The sequence below is a fragment of the Rhinichthys klamathensis genome, unplaced genomic scaffold (assembly GCF_029890125.1).
Source record: "Rhinichthys klamathensis goyatoka isolate OS25496 unplaced genomic scaffold, OSU_Roscu_1.1 h1tg000095l_1, whole genome shotgun sequence".
Taxonomy (NCBI): Eukaryota; Metazoa; Chordata; class Actinopteri; order Cypriniformes; family Leuciscidae; genus Rhinichthys; species Rhinichthys klamathensis.
In genome coordinates this window covers 1,495,072-1,514,429 of record NW_026606634.1, presented here as the reverse complement: position 1 = coordinate 1,514,429, position 19,358 = coordinate 1,495,072, and the positions used below count along the sequence as shown (strand labels likewise).

At 44.4% G+C, this 19,358-nt stretch overlaps 1 protein-coding gene across 6 annotated transcripts in view; it reads left to right on the top strand.

Annotated features, from left to right (window-relative positions):
* Nucleotides 1-19,358, top strand: part of lrp1aa (low density lipoprotein receptor-related protein 1Aa) — a 169,578-nt gene that overhangs the window by 10,674 nt on the left and 139,546 nt on the right. For all 6 annotated transcript variants that reach the window (XM_056252515.1, XM_056252513.1, XM_056252511.1 and 3 more), the window contains exon 2: nt 17,947-18,069. In XM_056252515.1, coding sequence (XP_056108490.1) covers nt 17,947-18,069 — 123 coding nt within the window. The remainder of the gene's footprint in view (nt 1-17,946; nt 18,070-19,358) is intronic.

Sequence of the window (19,358 nt, the reverse complement as noted above, 5' to 3'; positions counted from 1 at the left end):
ATATGTGCACCTTCTGGCATGACCGTCCTCAACACTGAAGAACGTCTCAGGTGCCGCCATAATAGCAAATGCCTGTTCTGTGTGAAGTCATTGCGCACACTAAGAAGCAAGCACCCTAGACTCCGGAGTGGAGCCTACATCACAGATGTCATGAAGGGAAACCCCCGATAATAAAGCCTTTGAGGCAGCCATACTCCTGGTAGAATGGGCCCAGACAGCCAAAGATGAAGGCTGACCAGCTGCTTCATAAGCAAGTGAGATAGCCTCGACTACCCACTTGCTCATCCTTGGATGCAGGGTAACCTTTTCTGGGTGACCCGAAACCGACGAATAGTTGATCCAATTTACGCCACAAGGCAGCTCTGTGTATGTAAGCATCCAAAGCTCGCACAGGGCACAGCAGACTACGACTACGGAAGCATGGATATCAGTGGAAAAGTGTACAGGTGTAGCCTCGGCCACACCTGAACCATCGCATCCAGCCCGAGAGGAACTGGGTGCATGAGAGAGAACCACATGGGACAATACGTTGTATCTGACGATGCAAAAAGGTTGACTTGAGCTTGACCGAAATTCTCCCAAAGGAGCTTCACCACCTCGGGGTGAAGTCTCCATTCCCCGGGCCTCAGCCCCTGCCTTGAAAGAATATCCGCTCCCTGATTTAGATGCCCCGGAATATATACTGCCCTGAGAGACAGTAATTTCCCTTGGGCCCATAGGAGGATCTGATGAGCCAGTTTGCATAGGTGACGTGACCTCAGACCCCCCTAATGGTTGATATAAGAGACCACCGATATGTTGTCCGTGCGGACAAGCACATGGTGACCTCTCAGGTCCGCCATCATCAACACCGCCATCATTTCTAGCCGATTTATGTGCCAAGAAAGAAGATGGTCCTGCCATAGACCTTTCGCCAAGCGACCACTCATGATCGACCCCCAACCTGTGAGGGAATCATCCGTCGATAGCGTTACGCGTCGACAACAAGTCCCCAGCACTGGGCCTTGGGTGAGGAACCAAGGTTTGTTCCACATGACAAAGGCATGTAGGCATCGCCGCGTGACCTTGATCATGCGAAACGGATTTCCCCTCAGAGAAAACCCCTTGGTCCTGAGCCACCACTGCAGGTGTCTCATGTATAGGAGGCCAAAAGTTATTACGTTGGACGCAGCTGCCATGAGACCCAACGGTCTCTGAAACTGTTTCACAGTGAGTGACTGGCCTAGTTTTACCCCATTTACGGCTGAGAGATTCAAAGTAATACGTGCAGGTGACAATTGTGCCCGGATCGTTGTTGAAACCCATACCACACCTAGAAAAGTGATCCCACTCTTCTGAACCCCAGCATCTTTATGTGGGACAGAACGACGATGCCAAACTGCCATCTGCTCAGACTGAGCTAAAATCAACCAATCGTCGATGTAATTCAACATCCAGATTCCCTTAAATCTTAGGGGATCCAGAGCTGCATCCACGCATTTAATAAAAGTGCGGGGTGATAAACCTAGGCCGAACGGAAGAACCCAAAATTGGTAAGTTTCGACCCCGAAAGCGAACCTCAAGAACTTCCTATGATGAGGATGGATGGATATATGGAAGTAAGCGTCCTTCAAGTCTATTGTGACAAACCAGTCCTCGGACTGAATCTGTGACAGTCTGTTTGAGTGTAAGCATCTTGAACTTGAGTTTCTGAACCCTGCGGTTTAGTTGGCGCAGATCTAGAATAGGACGCAACCCCCCATCCTTCTTTGAGACAATGAAGTAACGGTTGTAAAACCCCGACTCCCTGCTGGGAGGAGGAACCCTTTCTATAGCCCCCTTTCATAGAAGAGTCTGTACTTCCTGCTCCATAACCAGAGCCTGCTCGGGGTCCACCACCATAGGGAGGACCTCTAGAAAACTGGGTGGATGAGAACCGAATTGAATTCTGGAACCCTTTTCTATTGAATGCAGGACCCAATGAGATATATTTGGCAATAGTTTCCATGCTGCCAGAAAATCTACTAAGGGAACCAGTCTCTTGAGACTGGCCTTTGGTATTGGTCGAACAGCCACTTCGGTGCCCTGTAACGGCGAACCAGCTGGGAACAACCGAACTGACTGCTCTACGACCATCCTCGGAGGATCGTTTGGGGACGCTGACACCTCAGCGCCCTGAAGCGGCGAACCGGCAGGAAACAACCGAACTGACTGCTTTCGACCCTCCTTGGAGGATCGTTTGGGGACGCTGACACCTCGGTGGCCTGAAGCGGCGAACCAGCAGGGAACAACTGAACTGGCAGCGCTGCGACCGTCCTCAGAGAGTCGCCCCCCAGAGGGCTCCAAGTAGAAACGGGAACCTGTCTCTCCCCGGAGGGGACCACCCTCAGAAGTCTGATAGCCTCGTCTCCCACCCAGCAGTCTCGGGGACATTAGAGTGGCGAGGATGAAACTTCTGGAACGCTGCTGATTGCTTCTTCGCCTCCTGAAATCTATCGACGACCGTATTGACAGCGTAGCCAAATAGACCCGAAGGCGAAAGTGGAGCGTCCAAAAGAACAGATCTGTCTCTGGGCCCTATCTTGCACCAGGCGCAAATGACTTTGTACACTGACGCATGTATCATTCCTATTTTGCACCCGCGCAAAGCGGGCTTTTCCCTCCACAGACGCACGTCGGTTAACTAAGAAATACACTTGCGCTCCCCGGGGCGGTTCAGCGCAAAGAGGAGGCGTGTTCCGGCGCAAACTTTCCCTCATGCTATTTTGCTGTTCTATAAAACAATTGCGCCACTGACCAGAAAAAAACTAGTCTAAAGTTAGTGGCGTGTTGCGCGTTGTTCATTATGCTATTTTCAGGGCGCATGCTTGCCCATAATCAATGTAGCGTGTGCACAACGCGCATACACTTTGATTCTCTCATCTAAGCAGCAGTTTTAATTTTTGCAAATCATACATTATTACGATAGATAGATAGATAGATAGATAGATAGATAGATAGACAATTTATTAAAAAAAACATACATGTAACTTACACATTTACCCAAGTTATCATACACCTGTTTAACAGAAGTTAATTTGGGAGGGTTTCTCCATCCCCAATGTCACTTCTCTGTGTTTTACCGCCCTGACGAGAACGTTGCTCTCCTCGGCTGTGAACCGCTCCTGGCGCGCGCCTGGCAAAACCGCCGTTATAATAGGAATCCGCTTTAGAACAAGCGCGCCTGCTCTTAAAGGGAATGTGAGATGACGCTCTGATTGGTTTATTTCACGTTACACCCAAACCACACCTATGAATAATGAAGCTACTTCAGACCAACCCCTTTTAGATTTATCCCGAGGCATTTATCCCGCCGAGAAAATAGCAACAGCGCCGGGATCCGCCCACAAAGTTACTTGCGCTTTGCGCTTTGACACTTGCGTTTCAGATCGTTAAAATAGGGCCCATAATCTTTCATATCAGACAAATTCAACCATTCAGCCTAGAGAGACAGATCTGTTGCGCGACTCAATTCTCGAATTGTGTCAGTGCTGACTTCCTCACAATCATCCATGTCCCTAAGCAGATTAGCCTGGTATGCTTGCAAGATTGACATTGAATGCAAGCATGCCACAGCCTGACTCACTGCCGAATACGCTTTAACCACCAGCGCTCAAGTGGTTTTTAATGATGACGTTGACTCGGGAGAGAGATAGCTCACCAGCGTCTCTTCAGCCCGAGGCATCGTCACATAACCATAATTTTTATTACCCATAACATTGCTGTAGTTAGATGTTTGTGGATTAAAAACACGATATGAGACCGGTTTCTTCCACGGCCTCGACACCTCAGTGTGGAGGTCGGGAAAAAAACGGCAAACCCCGATGAGGAGGCTGTGACCTAGATGGTAAATATCTTTCATCTAGTAAACTTTTCTTTTTATATTTCTCTTGTTCCTCGGCTGGCCAATCTATATTTAATTTGGCAACAGTGCAAGTCACAACCTCCATAAGCTCCTCATCAGCAGGGGTATGAGATGGAGAATTCTCATAATCCCCTGCATCAATGCTGACGACATCCAATTCCTCAGAACTGGATAATTGCAGCACTGGTGCCTCATCCTGGTGAGAAGAAACCTCTGCGCGTGCTTCTCCCTGAGATAAGGCACTGGATCTGGCAGGTGAAGGTTGAGATAGGGCTGGGCTCATCTCAAACCCTGCTGTCATATCCATTTGCGAGCCCCAAGATGTGCGTCGCCTCTGTGCCTCGGCAACAGAGGGACCCGCACCAAGGGGAGTGCGCACCGAACCGTCCTCCTCAAAGAACGCCCGGCGGGAGCAGAGCGTCCTCACGGACAGCTTTTCGCAACGCTCACAGTCAGCCCCCTAGTGAACTGACTGGGCATGCTCCACTCCCACCTGTGATGTAACGAGGGCAGGGAACAAAACGCCTTAAAATCTTGCTTGCTCGCCATTTATGTATATATATATATCTTTCTGTGAAATATTGTGCTTGCAATGACAGACAACAATAAATAGACAGGGACAGTATACAGAGAGCGTTTGCTGAAGGCAGAGAAGCTAGTGCGGTCTGTTTTCAGGTGTGCTTTATAGTTTCCTGGTCAATAACGTTATCCACCTATGACGTCTCGTCTCTCCTTTGGACTGATTATACACGTGCTTCACGATGCAATAACACAGGGGCGTTCCCACAGCGGCTTGACGCAGCTTGAGTTCCCTTGAAAGGGAACTGTTTGCTTTCCACACCTACTCATATATTATTGCTTATTTTATTTTGCCACAGAGTTGCCAGTACTCTCATGTGTAAACGTACTCGCAGTTCAATTGAGTTATTGCTTTGTGTTTTCCTCCATTTTTGGTGCATTGTCTCCCATTTGGCATTATCTTTATCATGCAAGAAAATTTCACACCAAAGGTGGATATGATATCACAGTGTGTGGTTTAGTTGGCTAAAAGCTACTAACAAAAAGTCGCATTGGTAACACTTTTCCTTAAAGCCTTTATGTATGATGCATTATAAAGGTATTCATAATGTACTTTGTAATGCATGACATCTTTTCATAAATAATTGTAACCAAACTTAAAATGCATTATATTATTTGCAGATTCTTGAAATCTGAAATTGGTTATTTGTTGTGTTTTAATGCCTTATACTTTCTAAAGGTGTAACAATGAATAGAAAAGTATTATAATGTATTATATCTGTGATTATAATTATTCATGATATCATACATTCATTATAAGGTGCATTACAAAGCATAATTAATGCATTAAAAGTACTTTTATAATGTATTATATATAAAGGCTCAAAGTGAAAAGATAAAATAAAGTGAAAGTTTACATTCCGTCACATTTATCTAGCACAAATGCAACGAGGAACTCAATTTACCCTTTACCCCACATCTGAGATGTGTCACTATTATGCATTAAGTGCCCAACTAACAACTTTTTTTCTGTGTATTTGAACAATTTCTGTAAAAATAATGTTTAAAACTATCCAAACACACATTCTATAGAAGTGCGTTAGAAATAGCAAAATCTTGTCTGATAATATAGGCAACAATTATTAAGGTAGGATTGGTCAGTAATGTTTTAAGGCAGGGTTCAATTTTAAATGTTTTAAAGTTGAGTCAATTATGGTGACAGAATCCAACTTGTGTTGTACATTTACACTAAAAACAAGTAATGAATCTAAGAAACTTCCTAATTTATAAAACTAAAACGAGGAGTTTTTAAAGTGCCCCTGTTATGCTTTTTTGGATATTACCTTTCATATAGTGTGTAATAGAGCTGTTTGTGAGTGTAAAACGTCTGCAAATTGTCTCACTTCCTGCTGAATCTACATAGGTTTGTAACAGATTTGCATAAATTAAGCGTAGCGTCAGTTCTGGCAGGTCACGGTAGTCAAGCTCGCATCAGTGACTCTCAGCTGATCCACGTCTACCTATAGGAATGTGACGCCTATCACTGTATACATATAGGCTATAAGCTCCTTCAGTATTATCAGCAGCTATCGCGTTTCTCAGGAGCGAATTACCCTCCTTCCTCCCCAGCTCCTCCTCTCGTCAGTCAGGATTTGGCATTCTTACCCCTGGATCAGACTGAAATTCTCTTATTATGTTGTACATTAAAATGAATTAATGATATCTGCAATACATTCATGTTGGTTCTGTTCTGTTTCCTCTAACGCCGCCTTCACACTGGCAGTTGAAATCAGCTCCGTAATACGCAATACGCCCCCAACGGACGTCGTACTACACAGTGAAAAGCGTCGGAAGCGGGTAGAACAAAAATGGCGGAGAGATTAGAAAGGTTGATTCTGTCAGTTCTGTATGATCTCTCTGATGAGGGTCATAGAGATATTAATAGGAAGGCTGCTGCGTGAGGAAAGTTGCTCAGGACGTTGACATGTCAGGTCGGCTAAAAAATTTAATTGCATTAACTGCCCTAATAACGTTAGCAAATCATGAAAATAAAAAAATGACATGACAACTTAACTTTTAATAAAATAAATAATGATTTTATAGCGATAAGAATTCAGGTTTGTTTATCAGTATCATAGCAACGCTAACTTCCGCTGGAATTGTCGGATAGGAACCGTCCGTAGCTTTTCGCAAGAGTTACATTTTTTGAACGCATCCGGATGACCAACGGACACGATTTTCTTCGCACCGCACTCGGTCGGACCCGTTTCGGACCCATTCGCATGCGGTCTGCGAATCTCCATAGGAAATGAATGACTTCCGGTCGTTTCGGAGCCGTAACGGAGCTGATTTCAACTGCCAATGTGAAGGCGGCGTAAGGGGGGTTATTGCTGCTCGTATCTATGCTAGGCTGCATGGATGCGCAGGGAGTTCTCGCCCAGAACAGAACCATACCCCCAATCCAAACTGTATGCTAATTGTCAATCGTATTTGACGATAGTGGTCCTGACAGAATGCCAGTCTATGTTCTTCATCGGCTGCCGTGAACAACGTCTACTGACCCTCAAACACTGTAGTTGTATCTGAGACTTCCGGGGTTTAGAGAGACTGAATCCTTGATCCTTGAAGCGTTTCAGACACTGTGAGAAAAGAGCTGATGCTGCAATGGATATTATGAGAAAAGGAACATGTTTTTTGAGCTTGAATGCATGTAAACCTATTGTAGGAGTGTCCAATACAAAATTAGAGCCTATAGGGGCACTTTTACTGAGTATTTAGGTGTTAATAAGTTATGTGAATAAATTCCTGAAAACGAAAGTTGTTTTCGAGTAAGCACAAGTTATGAGACTTAAAAAAGAATCATATCCAGTTTTTAATTAAAATGACATACAGAGGTTATGTGAATGTCTATGAATTGCAGGCCTTTTTGAATAGGACTTCTGTGTCCTGTTTGCTACCTCAGTTCAAGTTCAGGAATGAAACTGTGATTTAAAAGACATTCTCAGTTCATTTCTGAATGGCTCTCAACCCTGATTGATTTCATGTGTGACATTTCCCTGCACTCCTCGAGTCTCCAACACTCCATTTGTTCTCTTCATATATTATTATTCGCTCCTTTATTGTTCTTTTCCCTTGCTCAGATCCAATTTTCTATATTCGTAATGTAATTACAGTCGCATACCGCCTGCAAACTACAGCCTATTACTCACAGTATTATTCACTGTTCACCTACTTTAGTGACTCGATGAGATAATCATTGCTCATCTTCAAGAATAATTCAGTGTTTCTTTTGTGATGAATGTCTTTGATTGTCTTAAATGAGGTTACTTTACTTTAGCTTAATTCTTTAGCTTAAATCTTTATTTTCAGTATTAGTAAGAGCATTTCTGTATAATGTAGTCTTTGCTTGAGTTCTACCAAATGAGCATTGCTTCTTTAACCTCAATACTGAAGGTGTCAGCCCAATATTATAAGACAAAAAATAACATTATTATTATTAGTATTATTATTATTATTATTATTCTTTTACATTTAGAGCTATTTTTAAAACTATATCTTTATCTTTATAGTTATCCTTGGTGTGAACAGGCATTTATAGTGTTATATTAACATTTGAACTGTGTCAGAACATTCTAATAATATAACAGAGAATCAAGATAAACCAAAGAGAGTGTTGAGAACTTTCACATTTTTTGCTGAAGGTTTATTCAACCTCATTAATGAGCCAGGCTCTCTAAAGATGTGTGTAAGTGAAGTGTGTCAGATAACCTCCTAACCACGGACGGCAGCTGTTGGTTATAGTCTCTGATTTATGACGCCATGTAAATGCTCCCGTTTATTCCACTGCCATTAAAGCTGCAGTCGACTTCAGCAGTGCATATACAGACTCCTTTAGGGCTTTAGTGTGTGGATTCAAGTACTGCAGTTAATATGTGCAGAGAATGTTAGAATCACTGAGGTAAAAGTAGCCAGACGAAAGAAAAAACGAACAGTAAATCCATTGATGGTGTTAAAGTCCCCCTGTAGTCAATAGTTCTATCCCTTAAAACTCATCTTTGATCACCGAAATTACATATTTAAAAGTTTTTTCCTTGGAAAAAAATCTACATGCTTTAAAATCGCTTGAATGTAACTCTACACCCTTGTCTCAGTATTCGTGGTTCTATGAATATGCAAATGAGCCCCGCCTCCGCTCACTCACTCAGCTCAGAGATCCACTGGTTGACGATCACACGTTGATCAGGGGTGCGTTTCCCGAAAGCATCGTTAGCCAACTATGGTCGCAAGTTGGTCGCAAATCCCATTGAACTCTATTGGTAACGACGGAACTTGCGACCATAGTTGGCTAACGATGCTTTCGGGAAACGCACCCCTGATTGGTTACAAGGTAGTTTGTGACGTCAGAAACACCAGTGATTTCAAGCCGGGTTTTTTTTGAGACTGTGACTTTTTGAGACTTTGGTTCACTGCAGTTTTAAGGAGAAAATACTCACCAATGCTGTCGACTTATAAATTTACACATGGTTTGTCTTAAAGCATATTAAAAACACCACATAGACATATAAACAACATTAAACGCTGGATATTCACCACAGTAGGACTTTAAAAGAGCATAGACTCAGAACTGTGATATTGATAATAGTAAAATAGAATTTATAAGATGTTCTTTGATTGTTTACTGTATGTCTTAATAGTACCGGTAGGTCTTTAGTTTTGCGGTAGTGAATGTGAATATGTGTGCACTTTTTCCTCACAGTCAGGAAGCCACATAAAGACGGCTTTCATGTCTTTGCAGCCCAGGAATGCTCTGAAATAACCACTGGTCAAACTTGTTTAAGAAAATATATACATTTTTAGAAAATAAATAAACACTGTGTGTTTACCTTAGTCAGTGGTCACCTTAAAGAGAAACAGAATCACTGTTACCTCGGTGATTCTAACATTCTAGAGTCTGTTGAAAAATGTGCAGATTAATTTGTATTTCCTACCACTAACATTTTTGAACGTTAAAATTGGGTGAGGATCCAAATCGAGCTGTATTGGGCAATCCAGAATCGCAATCCATATAACAGGCAATTGGTCAAAACAACCATGCAGATAATCCAGACGATAAACACCAGGGCAGAAAACACAGGTAAACAGGGAAATCCAGGACAATAGACAGAAGATCAAAACTAAGACACTAGAAACCAGGATTCAAAGTTCAGAATTGCAGTGTAACATTGAACATACAAGACTTCGCAAAGAATGACTGAAAACACTGGGCTTATGAAGGCAGAGTTTAACGAGATAATGAGACACAGGTGGAAGTGATCAAACAATAATAAGTCCAGGCAATGGGTTAAGTTTATGATGGGATAGCAAGGGAGTCGGGAGGAGTGCCCTCTGGTGGAGATCATGGTGGCGAGCTCCAGCTGGTGGATTTAATAAAAACATGTCAGAATATTAGTTGTGGCATTTTTTCAGCATATCATACATTTCATGTAAAATTGTCAACAGAGGGAGCCTTTGCAAGTCGCAGGGCAACTTTAAAGAAACAGTCAGCGACTCCTGCCTCCCAGAGAAGAAAAGACAAACAAAAACATTATATGCAATGCAAATGCAATTACTTTATTTCTGTTATATTTACAATGTTATCTCATATTTTGCTTTTAATAGTCTATTTATAAATGCATTCTATCTATTTCACCAGAACTATTGTTACAATCGTGACCGAAAACAAAAACAGCATTCAATCGTCATCCTTTAGCCCCTCAGCTAAAATTAAATTATACTAAAACCGCCTGTAGGTGGCGGGAAATCATTGTCTTAACGAGTTAGTCAACGATTATGTGTCTAACGATTAATTTAAAATGGCTGATTCATTCAGGGACGAAGCAGAAGTGAGTGAGTGAGTCATTGAGTCCTTTATTAGAACAATTCGTCCAAAAATGCGGATTTATTCAGTGACGAAAATGAAACTGTTGCTCAAAGACGTGGCTCTACTTTTTGGAACTATTTTTGTTGTCAAAATAGAGGAAAAACAGACAATATTGTGTCTAAAATGTAAGTCGCCTTATAGCCTGTTATCTTATTGTTTATTGAATTGTTGTATAAAATTAACATCACATTTGCGAACATGCTGATATTTGGAAAAACAGCACTTTTGCTTGTGTGATATTGGTAATATACATGCACATCTTTATATTATTATTCATGTGCCTTGTAATCTTGAGTCAAAGTAACTTCCTCTCCCTCTTCTCTTCTCTTCTCTTCTCTTCTCTTCTCTTCTCTTCTCTTCTCTTCTCTTCTCTTCTCTACTCTACTCTTCTCTTCTCTTCTCTGATGACGTGTGAAAACCTCAGTTGCAGTTGATAGTCAGCTCTGCTTTTCTTGATGTGTGTGTCTAGAGGTGCGGTGCAGATAGCAAACTTGAGGCTTTTAGAGAGCTTTTGAGAAGGTGGTCTGGAATGAATTCGCACTTGATTCCAAATAGTCAACCAATGAAAAGCGGCCACATTTTTGCACCTTCTGCAGCCAAACCAGAACAAGATGTCCTTTGATGGCCTCTAGACTCATTGCATCACTGGCACTGGTGTGGGAACACTGACCTGGATGTGCCGAGGAACGCTGGTCTGACTCGAAACACGTACAGTCAGGAGAGAGCGGGAAATGCCTTTCCCAATGCCCTGATTCCTGGAAATACATTTTCCGTTCGTTTTCTCCATTGGGCATTTCAAACATTTCTTCATTAACAAGTACTAAACCTTGAACCAAACCAACTCTGAGATGAATCATTATTTTACAATGTATTACAAAAATACACGACTGGGTGCTTGACATCTTTCATGACAGTCTGCAAAACAGTTTTTGTAACTGAGTCAGTCTGGGTTTTCTAAAAATCTTAACTCAGGAATGTATTCTAAAGTCAGGGGCACATACAAAACTGAAGCTCGCAGCTTGCTCAGACGTCGGTCATGTTGATGTGCTCTTCAACTAAACTGATTACAGACTGAGAGCATTCTCCTCCCTGACTGTACTCATGAGAGCTGATTCTTGACACGTCAACAAATAATGGCTCATTTTTGCATGGATTTGTATGGGAAAAAAGAAGAAAAAGTTTTTGGTGTTATTTTGAAGTCAGTTGTAGCTTTTTTCAATTTGAAATGTAAAATGCTAAATGGCTTTGTTCAAGAACATATCTTGAAGAATATCGGTAACCAAACAGTTGATGGCCCCCATTTACTTCCATAGTATGGAAAAAAGTACTGTGGAAGTCATTGGAGCCCATCATTTGTTTGGTTACCAACATTCTTCAAAATATCTTCTTTTGTGTTGAGCAGAAGAAAGAAATTCATACAGGTTTGGAACAACTTGAGTGTCATAAAATCATGACAGAATTTTCATATTTTGGTGAAATATCCCTTTTCTCCAGTGTTGTGACGTATTTCCGAGAGAAACGGAATACTAGATGAGGCAAAATAGTGGGCGTGGCTTTTTTCCCAACTAGCACCTGATTGGACCTAGAAAAGTAGGTGTTTTCATTCAGCCTATCAACTGTCAGTTGGAGGGGCGTGATTACGGATGTTAAGCAGACGCCCAAACCGTGAAACGTCTCAGGTTACGTATGTAACCCTGGTTCCCTGAGAGGGAACGAGACGCTGCGTTTGAGACGCGGTGGGAACGCTCTGCGTGATTGCGTCATGAAGCACGTGTAAAATCAGTCCAATGGAAGCCCGATACGTCATAGGTGACGTCATAGACCAGGAAACTATAAAGCACCCTTGAAAACAGACCGCGACAGCTTCTGAAAAGTCTGAAGTAAGTCGATCAGGGTATGCAGGAAGTATGGCAGGCAAACGCAGCGTCTCGTTCCCTCTCAGGGAACCAGGGTTACATACGTAACCTGAGACGTTCCCTTTCAAGGGAACTTCGAGCTGCGTTTGAGACGCGGTGGGAACCCCATACCCACTACGCCATAGTGACAAATGCCCGTTCTGTGTGAAGTCCTTGGCGCACACTAAGAAGCAAGCAACCTCGCCCCAGGAGTGGAGAGGTCAAGGTCATAAAACCTGACAAATGTATGCGGGGAGGACCAGCCTGCCGCATTACAAATGTCAAGAAGGGAAACACCCGAAACTAAGGCCGTAGAGGCCGCCATACTCCTAGTAGAATGGGCCCGTACAGCCATAGGTGAAGGCTGACCGGCCGCTTCATAAGCCAATGAAATAGCCTCGACTATCCATTTGCTCATAACCTGCTTCGATGCAGGGCACCCTCTTCTGGGTGACCCAAAACATACAAATAATTGCTCTGACTTACGCCACAGGGCAGCTCTGTGAACGTAGGCATCCAATGCCCGAACTGGACATAACAGGTTCAATTGTTCCTGATCTGGGGTATTAAAAGGTGGAGGATAAAAGGCCTGCAACACTATTGGACCCCCAACATTCACTGGGACCTTAGGTATATAGCCCGGTTTAGGGTATAGAAATGCTTTCACCATACCAGGTGCAAATTCCAGGCATGAAGGAGCAACCGACAGGGCATGCAAATCTCCAATTCTCTTGATAGAAGAAATAGCAAGGAGAAACAAAGCTTTCAAAGTGAGGAATTTTTCTGAAACCTCTTCAATAGGCTCGAAGGGAGCCAGAGCCAGACCCTCAAGTACAATGGCTAAATCCCAAGCCGGTGCTCTAGAGTGCAGTGCAGGTCTCAACCTCAATGTACCACGGAGAAAACGAATAATCAGAGGATCTCTCCCAATAGAAGTACCCCCCAGAGGGGTATGATAGGCCGATATAGCCGCCACATACACTTTTAAGGTGGAAGGAGATAATCCAGCAGAGAAACGGTCTTGCAGAAAATCGAGAACTGAACCAACAGGGCAGTTAACAGGATCTAACTGACGCTCACCACACCAGGTGGAGAATAATTTCCATTTCAGCGCATAAAGTCTTCTCGTGGAAGGGGCTCTGGAATGGAGAATGGTCTCAACGACCTCAGTCGAGAGACCGGATTCTATGAGCCTGGCCCCCTCAGAGGCCAGGCCCACAGTTTCCACAACTCCGGCCGAGGGTGAAAAATCGTGCCCTCTACCTGGGACAGCAGGTCCCTCCTGATTGGAATCTCCATGGGAGAGCCGTTCAGAAGAGACACCAAGTCCGAGAACCAAACTCGAGTCGGCCAGTAAGGGGCTATTAGTAGCAGACGGGCCCCTTCCCGGCGAACCCTCTCCAGAACCCCCGGGAGCAATGATATCGGGGGAAATGCATACAGGTGCAGCCTCGGCCACACCTGCACCATCGCATCCAGTCCGAGAGGAGCTGGGTGCGTGAGAGAGAACCACATGGGACAATGGGTTGTATCTGAGGATGCGAAAAGGTCTATCTGAGCACGACCAAATTTCTCCCACAGGAGCTCCACCACCTCGGGGTGAAGTCTCCACTCCCCGGGCCTCAGCCCCTGCCTTGACAGTATATCTGCTCCCACATTCTGACGCCCCGGAATGTAAACTGCTCTGAGAGATAGCAACTTCCCCTGGGCCCATAGGAGGATCTGATGGGCCTGCTTGCAAAGGTGACGTGACCTCAGACCCCCCTGATGGTTGATATATGAAACCACTGACGTGTTGTCCGTACGAACCAACACATGATGGCCTCTCAGGTCTGGCAGGAAATATTTGAGAGCTCGAAATACCGCCATCATCTCCAAACGATTTATGTGCCATGACAGATGATGGTCCTGCCAAAGACCTTGCGCCGAGCGGCCACTCATGACCGCCCCCCATCCTGTGAGGGAAGCATCCGTCGAAAGCGTGACGCGTCGACAAGAAGCTCCCAGCACTGGGCCCTGGGCGAGGAACCAAGGTTTCTTCCACATGACCAAAGCACGAAGGCATAGCCGCGTGACCTTGATCTTGCGGAACGGATTTCCCCTCGGAGAAAACCCCTTGGTTCTGAGCCACCACTGCAGGGGTCTCATGTACAGCAGGCCAAAAGTAATCATGTTGGACGCTGCTGCCATGAGCCCCAACAGTCTCTGAAACTGTTTCACAGTGAGTGACTGGCCTAGTTTTACATTTTTTACGGCTGTGAGAATCGCAGTGATCCGAGCAGGAGATAGACGTGCCTGCATTGTGGTCGAATCCCAAATTACACCTAAAAAAGTGGTCCTCTGAGTAGGGAGGAGAACACTCTTCTTGGTGTTGAGCCGCAACCCCAACTCCTTTATGTGAGACAGAACGACATCTCGATGCCGAACCGCCAACTGCTCTGACTGAGCTAAAATCAACCAATCGTCGATATAATTTAATACGCGAATGCCCTGGAGTCTCAAGGGAGCCAGAGCTGCATCCACGCATTTTGTAAAGGTGCGGGGTGATAAACCTAGGCCAAACGGCAGAACCCGATACTGGTAAGCTTCGCCCCCGAAAGCGAACCTCAGGAACTTCCTGTGATGAGGATGGATAGATACATGGAAATAAGCGTCTTTCAGGTCTATTGTGACAAACCAGTCCTCGGACTGAATCTGTGAAACAATTTTCTTGAGTGTGAGCATCCTGAACTTGAGTTTCTGAACTCTGCTGTTTAACTGGCGCAGATCTAGAATAGGACGCAACCCTCCATCCTTTTTCGGAACAATGAAGTAACGGCTGTAAAACCCTGACTCTCTGAAGGGAGGAGGCACCCTCTCTATCGCTCCTTTTTGAAGAAGTGTCAGAACTTCCTGCTCCATAACCAGAGCCTGCTGCGGGTCCACCACTGTGGGAAGGACCCCTTGAAATCTGGGCGGACGAGAACCGAACTGAATTCTGTAACCCTTTTCTATTATGTGCAGGACCCATAAAGAAATATTTGGCAGAAGTTTCCACGCTGCCAGAAATTCTGATAAGGGAACCAGTCCCTCGAGACTGGCCTCTGGATTTGATTGAACAATCATTTCGGCGCCCTGAAGCGGCGAACCGGCAGGGAACAACCGAACTGACCGTTCTACAACCCTCCTCAGAGGATTGTACGGGGACGCTGACACCTCGGTGCCCTGAAACGGCGAACCGGCAGGGAACAACCGACGTGGCAACGCTGCGACTCTCCTCGGAGAATCGCCCCCCGGAGGGCGCCAAAGAGAAACGGTTCCTCGGAATCGTTCCTCCTTGGAGGGGACCACCCTCAGAAGCCTGGCACACTCGGCGTCAGGACTTCTTCTTAGTCCAGGCTCTCTTGGAGATGACAGTCCTCAGATCCTGTCTACCCCCACCAGGCCTGGACTGCGAACGCCACTCGGGAACCCCAGATTGCGGAGGAGCCCGAGCAGCGACGCTCTGTTTCTGCTGGAATCTGTGTGCGGAGCTCGTAGACGGACGAGGCTGCTCTATCTTTATATTACGCGCAGCCTCGGGGACACTGGACCGGCGAGGAAGAAACCTCTGAAACGCAGCCGCTTGTTTTTTATTTTCTTGAAACCTATCGACAACACAATTTATAGCATCGCCGAACAGACTTGTAGGAGAAAGCGGTGCGTCCAGAAGAACAGATCTATCTTTATCCTTGATTTCAGAAAGATTCAACCATAAATGACGCTCCGTGGCCACCAGGGCTGCCATAGAACGGCCAACTGATTTAGCCGTCTCCTTGGTGGCCCGGAGAGATAGATCGGTTGTGCGACGTAATTCACGAACAGTCTCAGCACTAACTTCCTCACAATCATCCATGTCCCTCAGCAGGTCAGCCTGATAAGCTTGTAAAATCGACATCGTATGTAAACATGCTGCAGCCTGACCTGCTGCCGAATACGCTTTACCCACCAGCATTGATGTATTTTTTAATGGTCTGGTGGGTAACGTCGGGGCTTTCAGTGATGACGCTGACTCGGGGGAGAGATAGCTCCCAAGCGTCTCTTCCGCACGAGGCATCGTCAAATAACCATAATTATCCATACCTCTAACTTTACTATAATTACTAGTTTGAGGATTATGAACTCTGAAAGACGCCGGTTTATTCCACGATCTGGACACCTCAGTGTGAAGATCAGGAAAAAACGGGAGTTCCCGACGAGGAGGTCGTGATCTAGATGGTAAATAACATTCATCTAGAAGACTCTTTCTTGATTCAACATCAATATCATCAGCTGGCCACTCAATATTTAATTTAGTAACAGCACGAGATAAAACCTCCATAAGCTCCTCATCAGCAGGGGTATGAGCTGGCGAAAACTCAAATTCCCCCATATCAACGACATCCAGTTCCTCAGAACTGGATAGCCGCAACAGTGGTGTCTCAACCTGGGGAGGAGAAACCGCAGAGCGGGCTCCTTCCTGGGCTGGGACACCGGATCCAGCAGGTAAGGGCTGAGAAAGGGCGGGGCCCGTCTCAAACCCCGCTACTAAATCCATATGTGAACCCCAAGATGAACGCCGCCGCAGTGCCTCGGCAGCCGCGGGACCCGCACCTCGGGGAACACGAACCGAACCATCCTCCTCAAAGAATGCCCGGCGAGAGCGGAGAGTTTTCATGGACAAACTCATGCAATGCTCGCAGTCAGCCCCCTCGAGGACCGACTGAGCATGCTCCACTCCCAAACAAGCAACACACATCTGATGTGTGTCCCCACCCGTAATGAAACGAGGGCAAGGGACAACACAACGTTTGTAATCTTGCTTGCTCGCCATAATGATATATATATATGAATGATCGGACAGACAACAATAAATAGACAAGGACAGAGTAACAGAGAGCGCTTACTGAAGACAACAGAAGCTGTCGCGGTCTGTTTTCAAGGGTGCTTTATAGTTTCCTGGTCTATGACGTCACCTATGACGTATCGGGCTTCCATTGGACTGATTTTACACGTGCTTCATGACGCAATCACGCAGAGCGTTCCCACCGCGTCTCAAACGCAGCTCGAAGTTCCCTTGAAAGGGAACCTACGTCATCAGGGAAGGTCCTCCAATGCAGACGGGAGGGGAAATTTCTGATTTTGATTCAAGATTATGAAGCCAAAACATTTTTTTGTGTGGATTGACTTGCATGGATGAATTGTTCACCACAAAACGATCAATTTAGGCAAACAAAGTAAGTATGAATTCATCGGGACTTTAAGCATTCAACAGAATGAAAATTCAAATCATACAGCACAAAAGCTCGAGACATTACCAGCAAACTATTGGTATTGCATCTGTATCAGCAGATGTCAGTATAATCGGACATTGACTTTTATTATATTTATTTGTTTGTTTTGAACTCTATTGGACCAGAATAGAACGAGTAAAGCAAGCAGGAGTCAGACTTCGGCCTTGTAGAGGAAATGGCCAGGCTGGGGAAGAACAGTCTGGCGGGCAGATAGGCTTGGCTGCGATCATTTTGTTTTGAAATAGACATAAGCAACTAGCGGTAAACTGACAAAACTTGGCATCCTCGTACACTGTCCAGACCACAAACATTCATACTCTGATCTCAGTGGATTTTGGACACATGTGTGTCACATATATGCTTTTCCCCCCCTGACAAGTGGTGCTAATAGCTGAATGCATTGTTAACATTATTTGTTTTGGCTCTTCTTTTTTGCAGCTCCAAAAACCTGCAGCCCCAAGCAGTTTGTTTGCAGGGATCAGGTCACGTGCATCTCTAAAGGCTGGCGGTGTGACGGGGAGAAGGATTGCCCGGACGGATCGGACGAAGCCACAGATGTCTGTATGTGTCACTGTTTCTCTCACACCAGCTGATCTATGGTTTTATTTGCATCTTAAACCTTGAGTACATTGATAGTCCTGCAGGGTCATTGTAACAGGGTAAAAGTAAAGTAATTGTTGCAGTATGTTCAGGTAATCACTGCAGCATCTTTCTGCAGCGTCACAATAGATTTATCCTCCTCGGTTTGAGTCCCAGCTGGATGACTTTCTGTTTCCTCATTCTTCCTTTTGAGCTTTTTTTGTTTTGTTTTGTTTTTTCATAGAAATACAGTGATTTGAGATGAAGATCTGAATGAAATCTGAGTGCTGCGAGTCCCACCGCAGACTGTGCGCAGCTGTTATGTGTTTCTGATAGGACGTATCGCTGTTTGGTTTTTCTGAGTGGTCATTCTGTTTCCCAGATGACTTTGACCTGAAGCACATGTTCTTTCGCTCTGCTTGTTTAGTCTGATCAGTTCCAATGACATTGACTTCTTGTGGCCTTGCTTATATCTGTTTATGGTGAGTTTTTATGAGGACACAGCGAGTATCTGTTTTCCTTTTTTCTACATTCAGTGAAATGCAACAAACCTAGATCACCATTATAATCAACAAAGCTGACATGCCATCAGTTGACGAACAACCTCTTTTAATTATCTATGTTCCCACTTCAACTAGTTTGTTTGCCCCAATCTGACTTTCCAACATACTGTATATATATATAATATGTTTGAATTGGCAAATTTTTAGTCGTTAAACGTAGGCTTTAAATGAAATAGTTAGCAAGAGCCCGATTATAAACACAATTAGGCTGTAAAAACGACTAGTGAGTAGATGAGTTTCCCTGTTGATGATTAACATTTTCACACTTATTAGCAACCGCCATTTTCAAGACAACTAAAAGGGTTTTACTGATGTATTCAATGTCATGAAAATATCTTGAGCTTGTGTTTATCACAACCTAGAGGTCGGTGCGGGACGGACTTTCAATCCCGCTCCTACAAAATTCTAAAACTAAAAACTAAAACTATTGGTCAAAGAGCATTTTTCGTAAACTGAAATAAAATGGAGATTTCAACATAAATAAAAAAACTAAGACTAAACTAACGAAGAGTTAATAAATGAATATATTATATTAATTATTATAACAAAATAATAATTAGCACAAATAAATAATCGGTTTCTTAATTAATAAGCTCTCATCCTGTACCAGAAAATTACATTTTTCCGTTCCACTGCGCTACTTTATTTTTCAATGTAAACTTTCTCAAAGCGAAAACGCTTCCTGCGTGAACCAGCCCAGAAGCAGAA